At 38.1% G+C, this 16,800-nt stretch overlaps 2 protein-coding genes across 12 annotated transcripts in view; one reads left to right on the top strand and one right to left on the bottom strand.

The window, feature by feature from the left end:
• RASA1 (RAS p21 protein activator 1) overlaps positions 1 to 2,500 on the top strand; it is a 113,016-nt gene extending 110,516 nt beyond the window's left edge. For both annotated transcript variants that reach the window (XM_080680645.1, XM_080680644.1), the window contains exons 24-25: positions 729 to 863; positions 1,832 to 2,500. In XM_080680645.1, coding sequence (XP_080536771.1) covers positions 729 to 863; positions 1,832 to 1,915 — 219 coding nt within the window. In that variant the 3' untranslated portion in view covers positions 1,916 to 2,500. The remainder of the gene's footprint in view (positions 1 to 728; positions 864 to 1,831) is intronic.
• CCNH (cyclin H) overlaps positions 1 to 16,800 on the bottom strand; it is a 46,506-nt gene that overhangs the window by 12,574 nt on the left and 17,132 nt on the right. For 3 of the 10 annotated variants that reach the window (XM_080680649.1, XM_080680651.1, XM_080680653.1), the window contains 4 exons: positions 14,168 to 14,238; positions 9,081 to 9,192; positions 5,417 to 5,492; positions 2,914 to 4,870 (listed from right to left, as the gene is read on the bottom strand). In XM_080680649.1, coding sequence (XP_080536775.1) covers positions 4,832 to 4,870; positions 5,417 to 5,492; positions 9,081 to 9,192; positions 14,168 to 14,238 — 298 coding nt within the window. In that variant the 3' untranslated portion in view covers positions 2,914 to 4,831. Of the gene's footprint in view, positions 1 to 461; positions 916 to 970; positions 1,092 to 2,913; positions 4,871 to 4,980; positions 5,493 to 9,080; positions 9,193 to 14,167; positions 14,239 to 16,800 lie in introns of those variants that run through there. The other 7 variants (XM_080680646.1, XM_080680647.1, XM_080680648.1 and 4 more) reach the window with 4 other exon arrangements.

Genomic DNA, 16,800 nt, shown 5'->3' with positions numbered 1-16,800 from the left:
TATTCTAATTATTTCTTTATACTATAGTAACATTGTTTTGCACTATTTAGGGAATGTATAGCAAATACTGTCACCATTCTGGAGCCCATGTCATATTTTATTCTGAGGCTGAGGCTCAAAATAACATCAGTATTTAGTGTTAATAAAGTACTATCAATGTCTGATAGTGACTGTTACTTTACGAACCTTATCTGAAGTACCATAATTAACACTGATCATATTCACACATTAGCAAGTATTCTGGAAATAATCCATAGATAATTAACTATAGGCTTGACACATTCTTCTCACATATGCTGATAAATTTAGACAAATTATGATATCTTAATAATGAGATTCAGTCTGAAAGAGTGGAGGAATTTTAAGTTTAGGTTGCATTCAATCCAGATTAGCAACCAATACTTAGATTTTTGGGTATGTGTTCCACATTTAAAAACAAACAAAAACAACTCCATAAAGTTCATGAAACCCATTTATTTAGAATAGCAATAATAATGCACAGTGTTCGGCCATGCTGTGGAAGAAAATGGTTTTGATGTGAATACCAAGATAACAAAATCTATGTTTATCGGAATTAGCACTGAATATTACATTCCAATAAGTCCTTAGAATTTTAACAGAAATTTAAAAGAATATTATGTGTCAATTCCATTATAACCAATTAGGATCTTTTCAGAAGAAAATTTACGATTTATATTTCTAAATGCAATTTTATGATTTCCTTAAAGAATGTACCTGAACTTCCGGACACTACAGAGCATTCTAGGACTGACCTGTCCCGTGATTTAGCAGCATTGCATGAGATTTGTGTGGCCCATTCAGATGAACTGAGAACGCTCAGTAATGAGCGTGGTGCACAGCAGGTAGGGTTTTGCCCGTCTTCATTAACAATGCTTCATTAGCAGTTATGATTCTCTGAGAGGTAATAAGTAGCTGAGTTATGGTCAACATTTTTATCAGTTATACTTACATTTTAAAGAATGAACCATAATCCCCGTAAGATTCTCAGCAGATAGGAAAAATAGGCTCAGACTATGTATTTTTGATACTGCAAAATGTCAGATCTTGCTGTTTTATATAAATGGTTAGCTCTACAGAAGAAAATGATACATACACTTCAGTGGCATGTGTGAAAATGGGAAATGAGTTAATAAGTCAGCAGTGATGTGGCTTTTTCTTTGTCTCACACACACAGAATTATTCAGGAAGTTTGATAAAAATATTTCAAGCTCCAGATCCAGAAATTCTAGAGTGTGATAGTGACCTTATAGGACAGGACTGAGTTTTCTTTAATATGAGATTCTAAAATCAAGTTTAAGATAATAATCTGACTCATTAATGTTCTAATCACTTTAGAAACTTGGGTAGAGTATGTACCATGGGCCTACTAATATGCCCATGGCATGCTTAATGTCTCCTTACTATACTGGGGCTAGGTTTATTACTTAACGGTAAATCTGTATTGGAGGATTTGGCCCAATTAAGACTTTGTAAAGCAGGTAAAGGTGATACTTGTTTTCATTTTAGGCCCAATGTAATCATGATTCTTTATGTGATCTTATTGGGCTTAAGACGTATCATTTATAAATTGGTGTTCTGGACTAAGATATGAGAATGCCAAACACAGAATTTTTGTACACTAAAGTGACTATAAATTCAACTCAACCAAAATATTATGACCAAATCTGTCCTTCAGAAATTTTCACAAGTTTATGATTTTAATAGAATAATATTACGGCTTTTTTTTCAAATCTAGGTTTCCATACCTGAAATTTCTGAATGAGCTTTCATTCATTTACTAATTATTTTCATACTCTTTTTCCTTGTCTAGCATGTACTGAAAAAGCTTCTGGCTATAACAGAACTGCTTCAACAAAAACAAAACCAGTATACAAAAACCAATGATGTCAGGTAGCAGACTTCACCCAAGTGTCTGCATGGATTCAGCATGCCAACATGGTAATTCACATCAGTATGTCTCCTTTGCTCTTGCCAAAAAAATAGCACACCTTTCCACATTCCAGTGATGTGTGAGCTATGCAAACAAAACCCTAGATTCTGCTGGTGAATAATTGTACCAGCAGCTTTGTAAGCTATCTGTGCAGGATATTTGCACTTTTTCCACATATGGAATCAATCTTTTCCAACCTCTGAGCCTTGGTGTACAGATCACCTTTCATACAACATATGACTGTATCTTGAACTTCGAGAATATATTTTCAATACATCCAATTGCCAAAGTTTTGCTGTCTCTTGGGAAAAGAACTATGAAATCAACTGACAAGAAAAAGCATTCTGTCAATGAGTGAGTATAACTGGATTGCATACTGTTCTTACTGTAACTTCTTCCTGATTAGGAATATGACCATTTGACTGTTATTTGTTACAGTTTCCAGAATTTGCCATTATAATAGGAACAACCTTTGCTGTATACTTTTTTAAAATACTGTGCTACTTCTCTTGCTAGAACTGTTGAAAGAAAATATATAGATGGAACTATTGACTCATCAGCTTTATTTTTTAAACATACCACTTATTTGTTCAAACTGTATTTAGATCTCATAATGCTTTTGTTAAATGTTTACAACAGTAAATAGTTTAAATTCAATAAATATTGGTCATTGTACTGATCGATGCATGTTACCCAAACATTTTACACTACCAATTTCTTTTGTGTTAAAAAAACAAACACCTAGAATGCTTTTTGTTGAAAGTATTCAAGTATTCATTAATTCCAAATTGATTATGCAAACAACCTCATGAGTCACTTGACAGCTATCCATCTTTGAACTTCTGACTACTTGTTGTATCTGCTGGGTATTTAGTATGACTGTATAGTTTTATTTGCTTCTGTATGTGTATTTTTGTGAAGTATTCACAAGGGTTAAGTTAAAATAAAACCAAGGGATATTAACTAATTGATTACTTCTGTCTAAATACAGGTAAGCATTTAATTTCATTTTCTTCCTTGTTTAGAAACAGTTCAAATTTAGTATTAGAGCAAGGCCCAAAGAGAATAAGAATCTTCAGGTCATCTTTTTTTGCTAATTGTCTCTTTAGAAGGATCATATTAGTTCATTCATTCCTATAATTGTATAGCGGAGAGGTATGCAGCAGCATATCAAAAGTGGATGAGACAGGAACCAAGGGAGATTATTAGGAAAATCATTTCCCACACGAAAAGAAATTTTCTAAAGGCCTACATTCCAAGAGCAACATTTTATTCTATCCCCGATTAAAATGTAGGAAAAAACAAAGTGTTAAATAATTGAGGGTTTCAAAGATCAGCTAGCCCTGGTATAGCTATAATCACAGTTGAACAATGATGGCAAAAAACTCAGCATAGCCTGTACTATACCTTTTATTAATGTCAATTCAATTCCTCTTTTTCTCTGTATCGTATTACTTTCCTTTCCCTCCCTCCTGCTTTTCAGCTGGATCACCACAGTAGCATCCAACTTGGTCTTCTAAAAACCTAGTGCTAGGCAATTTGGTTCCCTCCCAGTCTCTTAAGCTAGAATAGGAAACTTGTTATTTACCTTTGCAGGCCTTGCAGTAACTAGCAGGTCAATGATGAAATAAAACCTCTAAAATTGGGTAGGAAAATTTGAAATAACTGTGGACCTTGCTTTGATGCCAAAGTTTAATGACCTAAAAGAGAAACAAGGTATCTGTGAACAGCTTGCAATTCTGGCTAGAGCCTAGCAGCACTGGTACTTAACCTGGCCCGGAGGACTGTCAATTTAGGCTCCTCCACTCCACTTTTGTAAAGTCACACTTCATGAATTTTATTCCTCTCATTCAATGAGGACACTAAAAATAAACCAAAAAAGCTCATACCTAAAATGAAAGGAATTATTAAAGAGAAGAATACATGTGCAGCAAATGTTGTGTTTAAATAATAAGATGTAATTAAAATGGTACCTACACTCCTATGGAAAGCACAGCATGGATGCATTGACAATGAGGAAAGGTATGTATCCATAAAACATAGATTCAGGGCAGTTGAGTTTCTCAGAATTCCTTCAACCCAAACATCCATAATTTGATTCCAACTTAGAAACTGAATAGTAAGATTACAGTTAATAATTAACAAATGCTATTAATAGCCAACATTTATTGAACTTAGTATACAGAGGCATTATTTTCCCCTGGGGAAAAAATAGGCACAGAAAGCTTTAATAATTTGCCCAAAGTGGAGGTAGCCATGATTCACACCGACGTAATTTGGTGCTACAGTCTGTGCGTTTATATCTACTACTTTCTATTTAAAATACATTTCTTGAATAATATATACAATTTGCTACTACCCAACCTTTAGGTTTTTAATCTAGACAACTACTAAATACTGCCTATTTGATTTCTTTTTAAGAAACTCATTTGGAGATGTTTTCAGTTAACTAATTGAGGAAAACAAATACCTGGGTCACTAGCTTTCATGCATTTTATAGTTAAGTGGTAACATACAAGTAGCTAAGTACATCAGGATGGCATTTGAGAAACCACACATTATGGTGCCTTTTTTCAAAAGGGATGTTTGCTTATTGCATTTTGTTTAAAACAACATAGGCAAATAAGTTACAGTTTTGGCTACTATAGGAAGACTAATTTGATTTTTAGTCATGGGGGTGGGTAGTCAGATTATCCAAACCAGGTGCTATTCTGGGTCCTTTGAACATGTCTTATTTCACATAAAGCTACCCTGAAAGGAGAAACTTTCAAATAAAAAAGTTTACTGTATTTTGATGCTTTCACATTATTTCATTTTTAATGCCAGATATGCTTCATCCTTCTGTTGATTTGTTAGCATTGACAAATCAATTTCAAATGGTTAGAGAGAATCTACCAGGTCATCATCAGTCCATTCTTCCTAAGAAGGAAAGAAGATGTAATAAGGATAACGTTATACTGAAGCATAACCAGTATTGTTTACCTCCTTGCCTCCCTCTAGGAAAATGTTCTTTTAATATGCTGATTACAGAAGGTAGATAAACCAGGAATATTTGTAGTTGTTTATAGGCATGGTCCCACAGAATACTCCGATGACAGGACAAATATAGTTGCGACCTTCTACCTCTGATTACTAGTATTCATTTATATCTGACTTGCCAGGTTACAATTTCTTTTTAAAGGCAGGAGAAGAATCCTTGGAGGGTAAAAATTTATAGCATGTATGTCTATCTCTGCTCTTTTTATGACCATAGGAAGAATTCTTCAGCAAGTAATTATTATATTGCTTCAGAACACACACAGAAGTGAGAAAAATCCCTGTAATAATGGACCATGTACATGGAGGAAGATGCAAAAAAGTATGAATGCTTTCAAAACCCATATATATATAAAATGCTTGCACTCTGGAAGAATAAAATCTTAATAGTATGGTCATACCAGAATGCACAATAAGAATAATAGTTACCTTTGGAGAACATACCTCCTCATGTTTGGATTTCTTTGAGACATAATCATCATCTTCATAGCCTTTCCTCTTCTTTCTGTAATTAGGCAACCATCAAGAAGCAATGTAATAAATGGCAACGTAACTATAAAATAAATTAGCAAGACTATATGAAATACGTATTCTGAAAACAAAGCCTGGGTACATGGAAATAGATGAAGAATTATAAAGACAGTATCTTCCAAATCAATCCTTAGGTTCAATGTAATTCTAATTAAAATCCTAATAAAATTTTTCATGGAACTCATCAAGTCTAACTTTGACCTGGAAAAGATTATGCAAGAGTAGCAAAAGGAATCTGAAAAGGACGTGTGGGGAGGGGACTGTATTGCAGTTCTCATCAAAACACCATACATAAAAGCTATGATAACTAAAAGTGTGGTATTAGCAAAGAGTAAAATGATTAGATAGGTAAAACAACTATATACAGGAATTTAATCTAATAAATGAGTATTAAGTAAGGCAAATTATGAAATATTTAAAAATGGCTGCTACAACAGGTTATTTGAAAAAATATTAGTATGAGATTTCTACTTCAGTTCATTCACAATTCTAAATGTTTTTAACAGTTGAAAAGACAAAACAAAATAGGCTAAGAAAAGGTAATTAGATATAAAAGCATAACGAAATGATAAATTTCCTTACATATCACAAAGTGAAAGAAACAAGAAAAATAGGTGTATTAGATAATGCAAATTAAAATACTATTTTTCTTCATCCAGACAAGGAAGAGTTAAAGATTGATACGATTAAATGTTGTGTAATATGTGTGAAAACATTAAAAAGAGAAAAATTTTATTTCATACACTAACACAGGAGAAAAGGCTGGCAAAGGTAAACACTTAAGTTACCTCTGAGGACAAAACGGGGTTTGGCTTTTGGTCAAAGAGAACTGTGGTTTACCTGTACTGATGGACTGACTTTCATAATGATGATATAGCTATTACTTGTGCAATAAAGATAAAAGAGTTTTAAAGACTAACGAAAACAAATATTTTATCCTCAAGTAGTGCTTACAAGTGTGGTCCATTAACCACTTCCAGTGTGCAATAAATATACAAACTGAGCATGTGTTTAGAAACTTATATAGAAATTTCATAAATTATGACTATCAAATCTAATAAAATTTAAGCTTTGTATTATATGTCTTTTTTACTCATTTTGTAGTAACTTGTTATATTTTATAAATGTATAGGTCTGTTATGAATTTAAAAAAACAACAGTCCTTTACAGTTTGAGAAGCACCCTTCAAGTACACATGGAAATGTAGAATCTGCTTGGCACAGTACAAAGTGAGTGGTAAATCTGAGTAAGAAAGAAACTCTGGCAATTAGGAATTTTAGGTTATGGTCTGTTCAATTAACTAGTTAGAAGGGTAAGATTAATTTAAATTCTGTCATTTAATCCAGAGGTTGAAAAATTATTTGTTGAAGGGCCAGATAGGAAATATATTACGCCTTGTAGGCCATAACCATCAGTTACCCAACTCCTCTTCTATAGTGTGAAAACAGCCAGAGACAGTATGAAAACTAAGGGTATAGTTATGTTCCAATAAAACTATTTCTAAAAACAAGTAGTGGCCTGGATTTGGCCCATGGGCTATATCGTCTGCCAAGCCATAGTTTAAGCCCATTTCAAATCTCTTGTAAAAAGAAAATTAGCAGTGTTGCAATTCAGTAACCCCCCCTATCTGTGTGTGTGTGTGTGTGGGGGGGGGGGGATATGTTCCAAGATCCCCAGTGGATGCCTGAAATTGCAGACAGTAGCAAACTATATATAGTTTTTTCCTATAGATACAAATCTATGTATGATAAATTTTAAATTAGGCACAGTAAGAGACTACCAACAATCCTATATAATCCTATATAATAAAGAGATAAATGGTCATGACGCCCTCAAGCCGTAACGACCGATCAGCAGGAGGCGCGGGTGGGTGGGGCTGCGTGCGTGGCGAGGCCAGGGGACGTGACGCTGTTATTGTTTATTAATGAATTTATATATTTTCATATACATTTTACTAATTTTCCTTCATCTCTGACACTTCTATTATAAAGGGCAAATAGCAATATTAAAAAATTTCTTCTAATTAATTTCCTTTTAATGTGCACAAATTTCATGCACCAGGCCACTAGTCTGTAATAATAAAAGCATAACATGCTAATTAGACTGGACAGCCGAATGTCCTTCCAGACAAAGCTGCCATGGCTGCGAGGGCAAAGAGCAAAGGGCAAGCAGCCACGGCGGCCAGCAGTGGGAGCAGCAGTGGGGTGATGGGGGCAGCGCCTTCCCCTGATTGGCCTGGTCGCCTCCCGCAGAGGGAGGTCAGACTGCAGCTTAGGCCCACTCTTGTAGGGAGCGGGCCTAAGCCATCAGTAGGACATCCCCTGAGGGCTCCCAGACTGTGAGAGGGGGCAGGCCAGGCTTGGGGGGGGGGCAGTGCACAAATTTTCGTGCACTGGGCCTCTAGTCTATAATAAAAGCACAATATGCTAACTAGACCAGACAGCCGAACGACCTTCCAGACGAAGCTGGGGCTGCAAGGGCCGAGGCAAGCTGCCGCGGCTGAGAGGGCTGAGCCCCTTGCATGAATTTCGTGCATCGGTCCTCTAGTAACTAATAAAATATAGTAACATACTGTACTAAGTTATGCAGTCTCTCAAATTACCTTATTATACTGTATGTACAGTGTGGATATGCTAGACCCGTGGTCGGCAAACTGCGGCTCATGAGCCACATGCGGCTCTTTGGCCCCTTGAGTGTGGCTCTTCCACAAAATACCACAGCCTGGGCCAGTCTATTTTGAAGAAGTGGCATTAGAAGAAGTTTAAGTTTAAAAAATTTGGCTCTCAAAAGAAATTTCAGTCATTGTACTGTTGATATTTGGCTCTGTTGACTAATGAGTTTGCCAACCACTGTGCTAGACAAAAGGATGATTCACGTCCCAGGTGGGACAGAGTGAACATTGCATGATTTGAAAATACTACTCAAAATGGTACGCAATTTTAAAATTTATGAATTATTTCTGGAATTTCCCATTTAATATTTTTAGACCACAGTGGATTATTTTCACTCATTAAAGTCAACACTGTTTTCTTCTCTGTAATCATTCCTGTTACCAATGAAACCCAGTAGTAAAATCAACCAATTTTAAGATCTATGCTAAGCCACAGTTTGCAGTTTTACTATTCCTGTTACCTGACCAGATTCTCAACTGTTTAAACTCCTAAAAGATATGTGCAAAGCATAAAGATCCTGAATATGGTGATTTCCACTTACTGCCTACAAGTCACTGAGAGACATTATGGTTATTCTTTATGGCTGCAAAAAAAAGGTCTAACAGCACATTTTACTATCGGTTCTGTCCTTAATATAGTTTACCTCTGAAAGAAAATATGTCATTTACCTAGAGCAGTGGTCGGCAAATTGCGGCTCGCGAGGCGCAGTTTGCCGCTGTTGACTAATGAGTTTGCTGACCACTGACCTAGAGTAGTTAAAATAACTTTGGAACAGTATACTTGGTCCTCAAACAAGATTTTAGACCTGCAAAGAATCCAAAAATTAGAAGGGCAAGAAGTTCAGGGAGTCCCACTATCTATTTTTTAATAACACCATCACAACTACTTACGTAATTATGTTAAGTGCAAGCTCAGCAGAATGACATCTCTCCAACTTCTGCTTCAGAACAGCAACTTCTTCAGGTCTGGGTGGTTCATATTTCTTTACCAAGTTTCTCATGCCTATGCAGAGAAAAAAATTATCCTATATAATAAAAGCCCAATATGCAAATTGTTCACCTGGGAATTCAACTGCTCACTATGACGTGTGCTGACCACCCGGGGGCGGCACGAAACGTGGCAGGCGCCGGCAGTGGGCAGCAGTGGAGGCACTGCCAGCCCCAATGGGCCCTGACAAGAGCGGGACTGCGGCAGGATGATGGAGGTGAGGGGGTGGCGCCAGGCCATGGCAGGGTGCCAGGTGGGGCTGCAGGTCACCCCGAGGGACCCCACCTGGCAACAAATTCGTGCACCAGGCCTCTAGTACTAGATAATAAACCTTGTACTCATAAGGCAGTTGAATATTTTTTCATATTGTTATGGAACAACAAAACACTCTTGAAAAGATGTGATTCTTTTCAGGATTTGTACTCTGCATTAGAATATAATGAGTACCATACTTCTAGATCAAATAATTATAACTACCAGTGCTTAGCCCATATTATGTATAGCATAAAGATAAGCATGCCCTACAATATAGTCAGTATTTTTTTCTAATCCTACTATGCTCACTTTTTGCTCAGTTTTAAAGCTTTTTAATAATTCATGATTTAGTCAACATGTTTTGTTCCCTGCCACCAACCATATTCATAATGTTCTATCCTGGGTCAAAAGTGTACTTCTTACTAACAAAGGAAACCATCTATAATCTTAATAATAAAAGCATAATATACTAATTAGACCAGAAGCCCGGTTCCCGGGTGCCTGCTGGTGGCTGGAGGGAAGCCCGGGTCCCGGGTGCCAGAGGGAAGCCGGTGCTGGCAGTCGGGGGAAGGAAGGCCTACTCTTGCACGAATTTCATGCATTGGGCCTCTAGTTATTACATAATATGTAATAAAGGGAGGAAGCGTAGTAAAAACATATTAATTGATGATTCTCTGCCTTAATAAAATATAGACCTATGTAATGAAACATCACCAAGAAAACAAAAATATCCTTTTTAGGCTTAAAACAAACTACTATGTCAGTGACTTTATAACTGCAGAAACCTCCTCTACCTAAACTGTTATTCAACAACAATAAGCCAAATAATATAAATATCAAAATTTATAAAGGAAATGATGAAAGATCCAGGGCTTATTATTAGCCAGCCACATGCTACAAATGGGTGACTATCCCACTGACTTATTTCATAATGCAAATAAAGCAGTGTTTTCAACTAAATTAATACTTGTGACTCAATGCCCCAGGAACAGTATCTTGGTTCTGAAAAAAAGATGGAGAAGATACCTTAATATCGTTACAGTTCTGAGTATTTCATCAAGAGCTATTTCTATTTCATGTTAAAATAAGGGGAGTAAAATTAAGGTACTGAGAAGAAATCAGCAATAAAACTCAGCTATAAAATGATCACAGTGTATTTAAGGCCCCTTCTAACTACTGAATTCCATGATCCTATTTAAGACCAAATCACAGCTTTGGAAGTGAACCCTGTAGTAGTATAACTGAAAACCTATAGTTTATCATTCATAAATCAATTAAAAGGGGGAAGCCCTCAACATCACTTCACACAGATAGCAAGAAATGATGCTTCTATGTCCTGAAGCATTTTAACATTAAAAACATAAAAATTATACCCATTTTCTATTATCATCCAAGATCCAGATCTTCAATCTCAAATTTTACTGGTTTATTCAGCATTTAATTAAACTAAAAATTTAATTAACAAGGATATTGGCACAAAAAGTTTTGGGGAAAACTACAATTTACTTTTAATCCTAAAGAGTAGCCAAGTAGCCATGAGCATTCAGTGCCACAGACAAGAATGAAAAACAGGGCTGGCTAATGTAGCCAATCAGTTACGTGGAGGTTCTACTCAACCCCTAAAACAGTTTCTCAACATCAGCACTATAGATAGTTTGGGCCGGATAATTCTTTGTTGTAAGGGGCTATATTAGTTTCTTGAGGCTACTATTAAAAATTACCATAAACTTAGTACAGCTTAAAATAACATAAATGTATCCTTAGTTCTGAAGCCCAAGAACTTGAAGTCAATTTCACTAGGCCACAATCAAAATGTTGGCAAAGCCACCCTCTCTCTGGAGGCCCTAGGGCAGGGGCAGTGAACCTTTTTTCTGCCAAGGGCCATTTGGATAATTGTAACATCATTCGCCAGCCATACAAAATTATCTATTTAAAAATTATCCTGGTCGCACAATTTACAATAGCTAAGATTTGGAAACAGCCTAAGTGCCCAACAGCAGATGAGTGGATTAAAAAAAATGTGTTACATCTACACAATGGAGTACTATGCTGCTGTAAAAAAGAACTCTCCATTTGCAACAGCATGGATGGACCTGGAGAGCATTATGCTAAGTGAAATAAGCCAGTTGGAGAAAGATAAATATCACATGATCTCACTCATTTGTGGAATATAATGAACAACATAAACTGATGAACCCAAAAATAGATCCAGAGACAAAGAAGCATTGAACAGACTGTCAAACCTCAGAGGGAAGGCAGAAGTGGGTAAAAGGGGTGGGTGGGGGGGGGGCGTGTTAACAGATCAGCCAAAGGACTTGTATGCATGCATAGAAGCATAACCAATGGACACAGACAGTAGAGGGGTGAGGGCATGTGCTGGGGAGTGGGAGCGGCCAGGGAGAGGTCAATGGGGAAAAAAGGAAATATATGTAATCCTAATAGAAGAGTAATATGCAAATTGACCGTACCTCTGCTACACCCACAAGCCACGACCACCAGCCAATCAGGAACGAATATGCAAATGAACCCATTCAAGATGGCTGCGGCTACAGAGAGCAGGAGGGAGGCTTGGGTTTCCCTGGCAATGGAGGAAGCCAAGCTTCTGCAGCCCTGGCCTGCTTTGGCCTCCACTCAAGGCTACATAGTTTCCATTATAGAAAATAAATAAATCCCAACATAAATGGCTGCCACCACGGAGCAAGCAGAAGGCTTGGCTCCGCTCAAGGCTACAAAGTTTCAATTGTAAAAGATAAATAAAACCAGATACCAGGTCTTCCGCTTGGGTCGCCGGGGGGCGTGGCCGGCCTGCAAACCACCATGGGCCCCTTGCCCAGGCCGCCCCACACCCCAAGGGAACCCCCACCCTGATCCGGGACACCCTTCAGGGCAAACCAGCTGGCCCCCACCAATGCACCAGGCCTCTATCATATCTAATAAAAGAGTAATATGCAGATTGACCATCACTCCAACACACAAGATGGCAGCCCCCATGTGGTCAAAGGTCCTGCCCCCATGTGGACACAAGATGGCCACCACAAGATGGCCAGCAGGGGAGGGCAGTTGGGAGGGACCAGGCCTGAGAGGGCAGTTGGGGGCGATCAAGCCTGCAGGGGAGGGCAGTTAGGGGTGACCAGGCTGGCAGAGGAGGGAAGTTGGGTGGTGACGGGGCCTGCAGTGAAGGGCAGTTGGGAGGGACCCAGGCCTGCAGGGGAGAACAGCTGGGGGGTACCAGGCCGGCAGGGGAAGGCAGTTAGGGGTAACCAGGCCTGCAGGGGAGGGCAGTTAGGGGTGACCAGGCCTGCAGGGGAGAGCAGTTAGGCATCAATCAGGCTGGCAGGGGAGTGGTTAGGGGGTGATCAGGCTGGCAGGCAGAAGCGGTTAGGGGCAATCAGGAAGGCAGGCAGGTGAGCAGTTGGGAGCCAGCAGTCCCGGATTGTGAGAGGGATGTCCGACTGCCCGTTTAGGCCTGATCCCACAGGGGTCCCAGATTGGAGAGGGTGCAGGCTGGACTGAGGGACACCCCCCACCCCGTGCACGAATTTCGTGCACCGGGCCTTTAGTATTTAAATAATAAAGAATTTAAAAAAAGAATTAGCCTGCTATATTTGGTCAAACATTTAATTAATTCATCCCTAATGCCTAGACAGGGCTAGGCCCTCTGGCTGGACTTTCCCCACTCCTGCCCCAGGGGGAAATGGATTCCCTTCCCTTTTCCAGCTTCTGGTGGGCTGCCAGCATCCCTTGGCTTGTGGCCATAACACTCCAATTTTCAAGGCCAGCATCATCAAATCTCCCTCTGCTGTCTTCACATTGCCTTCCCTATGTCACACCTCCCTCTCTGCCTTTTCTAATACGGACTCCTGTGATTGCATCTAGGCCTTATCTGGATAATCCAAGATCATCTCCCCATCTCAAGATTCTTAACTTTATAACATCTACATATATGTTAAGAGTTATAGTCTCCAGGGATTAGGACATGAATATCTTTGAGGGAGATATTTTTCAGCTTTTCAAGGGGGTATACTGTGCATTATAAGATATTTAGCAGCATTCTTACTTCTACCCACTAGATCAGAGGTCCTCAAACTACGGCCCGCGGGCCACATGCAGCCCGCCGAGGACATTTATCTGGCCCGCGGGGTGCTGCTGCCTCCCCTGCTTAGCAGCCGACTTGTCCCGGGCCCGCAGTGCGCACAGGAATTTGTTCATAGTTTTTTTTTAAACTATAGTCCGGCCCTCCAACGGTCTGAGGGACAGTGAACTGGCCCCCCGTTTAAAAAGTTTGAGGACCCCTGCACTAGATGCTGATAGCAGCCCCCATCACTCCCCAAGGTGTGACAACCAAAAAGGTCTCCAGATATTGCAAAAATAGCACCCAGTTGAGAACCACAGTTTTTGTAATATTAACTAACAAAATGACTAGCAAATGACACATGCTAACTAGTTAAAGCTGATTTATCTACGAAATAGAAGTTCCAAATTTAAATATCCCTAAATTTAGTTCCCTATAGATCTTTTTCAGTGCCTATCACATATTTGGTTACACTTTAAAAGAACCTTAAGTTCTATATGTATAAAAACTCTGCTTTTTGTTCCCCACCAATATATCCTTCATGCCTCCATGATACAATAATTCAATGGAAGTAAACATAAACAATCTGTTATCTCAAGTTAAACATTAAGATATTTTACAAAATAGCTTTGTTATAGAATATTTTATAAAGTTTTTACTTACTTTTCATTATATCTAATAACTGTGACAAGCAAGTTCTGTTCTCTTTCAGCATCAGACTTTCTGATAAATAACTGGTAAAAAAGAAAAAAAGGAAAATAGTTGTAATCTATTAGACACATACAGCATCTTGAGAAAACCTGTCAAATTATTTTCTTCCATGTTCATTTCATCATCAAGGTCAATTAAAATTTTTTTTCTTATTGATTTTAGAGAGGGAGGGAGGGAGCGTAGGAGGAAGAAAGGGAAAGAGGGAGGGAAAGGCCACAAAACACTGATTTGTTGTTCCACTTATTTATGTATTCATTGGTTGATTCTTCTGTGTGCCCTGAATGGGGATCAAAACCATACATAACCTTGGGTATATGTATCAGGATGACGCTCTAATCAACTGAGCAACCTAGCCAGGGCTCATCATCAAGGCAATTTTAAAATTAATTTATTCACAATGTATTAAAAAACAGTAATTTGAACTCCACAAAACTGTAATTTATAGCCCTTATAGTCTTACTGATTTACAATTTATATTACATTAAAAGATGTTTAATTTAATTTCTGTAATATATAAGCTTTTAGAGGTATGAAAATAACAGTAGCAACAGTCATTACTTTTAATGTTAAGTGTTTAATATATAAACTTTATGAGTCTGAACCTCATTTTACAGATGAGGACTCTAGTAAAAGATAAGTCATGACGATGTAAATTGCCCAATATAAAGCAAAGAGGTAAAAGAGGTGGAACCCGGCACAAGTGAGGATTTTCTCTCTTTAATACCAAGTCCATGTTAATTAGTTGTTCCTGGGACTAACAGCTATTCAAACCAGTAAGAATATCATCCCATTCCTTACAATTCTATTACATCCTATTTTCATTGAGTCCAAATCAAAGCCCAATTATCCATTTTTTTTTCAGAACCAATGACAGTAGTATGAAAGTATAATTTTTATATTTAAGTGTTTACTCTGAGGTTTTATGTACCTGAATTTGATCTATAATTGATAACAGCCCAAGAGAACAGATTCTTAAGGCGTAAGTAACATTTGAAACATAAATACAAAAACATTAATTCTTATCTTGGGTGAAAAAGTTACAAAAATAGACAATTCTTTAAGAAACTGTGTTGAAATATGTCTTTTAAACTACCCAGATTATTTAAATTACATTAGAGGTTTTGTGTTTGTTTTTTAATTTAGGGGAAGAGAGAGGAAGAGAAAGATAGAAACATCAATGATTTGAGAGAATCACTGATCAGGTGCCTCCTTCATGTACCCCGACTGGAGATCGAGCCCGCAACTCAGGCATGTGTCCTGACTAGGAACTGAACCTCCACCTCCTGGTTCACAGGTCAACACTCAACCACTGAGCCATACCAGCTGGGCAAATTTATATTAGAGTTTTGATAACTAAGTTGGTTATTAGATTTTTATCATCTATTGTGGGAGATAACTTTAGATATAAAAATCAGTAACTCCCTTTACAACTAATATATTACTGGTTATCAGTAATTCAAAATAACAATTTGTTTTTCTTTTCCCTTTTCTTATAAAACTCCTTAAGTATAAAAAACAATGCATTTGGTTCTAAGAGTTAGCTGACCACATTCTTTAACTCTGTGAAACTTTTTTAAGTGAGCAACTTATTTCAATCTTGAATTAGAATTTTAATATTTTGATTTAAAAAATCCAAAGGCAAGCAAAATTATCAAAGAAGTCAAGCTAGGAAATAATAAAGCTCTAAATCCAATGAAAAAGAAGAAAACCCAGAACTAACAACAGAACATCTATGAGTAATAATCTAAAGCATTATCCAGAATATAACAATAGCACAAGGGCTTTCTATCCCTTTTTGAAATCAGTAATAATGTAAAAGCAATTATCCTCTCTTTCATTCAGAGTGGCAGAGTAGGTTAGCATTGTGCTCGCCACCTCCCACGACCATATTAAAAACAACGACAAAATTATAGAACCATCATAGAAACCCATCTTTAGAACAGGATAGAAAAAAGAAGCCACACCAAGACTGGTAAAAGGGATAGAGATGCAAAATGAGCTGTTCCGTCACTCAGGGTGTGGCAATTAAGAATTAGAAGGGAGACTTCCATTCAAGATGGAGTAAGTAAACATGGTACTTGCATCCTCCCAAAACAACATTAAAATTACAACTACAGAACAACCATCATTGAAAACCATGTGAAATCTAGCTGAACGTAAGTCCTATAACTAAGGATATAAAGAAAAAGCCACCTTGAAATTGGTAGGAGGGGCGGAGATGCAGAACAGAGTGGTCTGCACCCATGTGTGGTGATTAAAAATCACAAGGCATATATCTTGGCTGTGGAGGTCCCCGTAGGAGTTGAGTCCCAGCCTCACACTAGGCTCCCCAGCCCAGAGTCCTAGTCTTGGGAAGAGAAGACCCATAACTTCTGGCTGTGAAAAGCAGAGGAGATTGTGATCGAGTAAGAGGGAGGGCTGCTGGAGTCCCAGGTTATCCTCTTAAAGGGCTCATGTATGGACTTACTCCCTAAGATCCAGCACTGGGGCAGCAGTTGGAAAGGCACCACAGACATTCAAGAAGGAACTGAATTGTCTGGCTTTGGGGCAAGGGCTGGAGCAGAGGTTCTCAACCTTTCTAATGC

The sequence above is a fragment of the Plecotus auritus genome, assembly GCF_963455305.1.
Source record: "Plecotus auritus genome assembly, chromosome: 7".
NCBI classification, from domain to species: Eukaryota; Metazoa; Chordata; class Mammalia; order Chiroptera; family Vespertilionidae; genus Plecotus; species Plecotus auritus.
The sequence above is the reverse complement of the archived record's forward strand: the minus strand, read 5'-3'. Positions and strand labels throughout refer to the sequence as shown.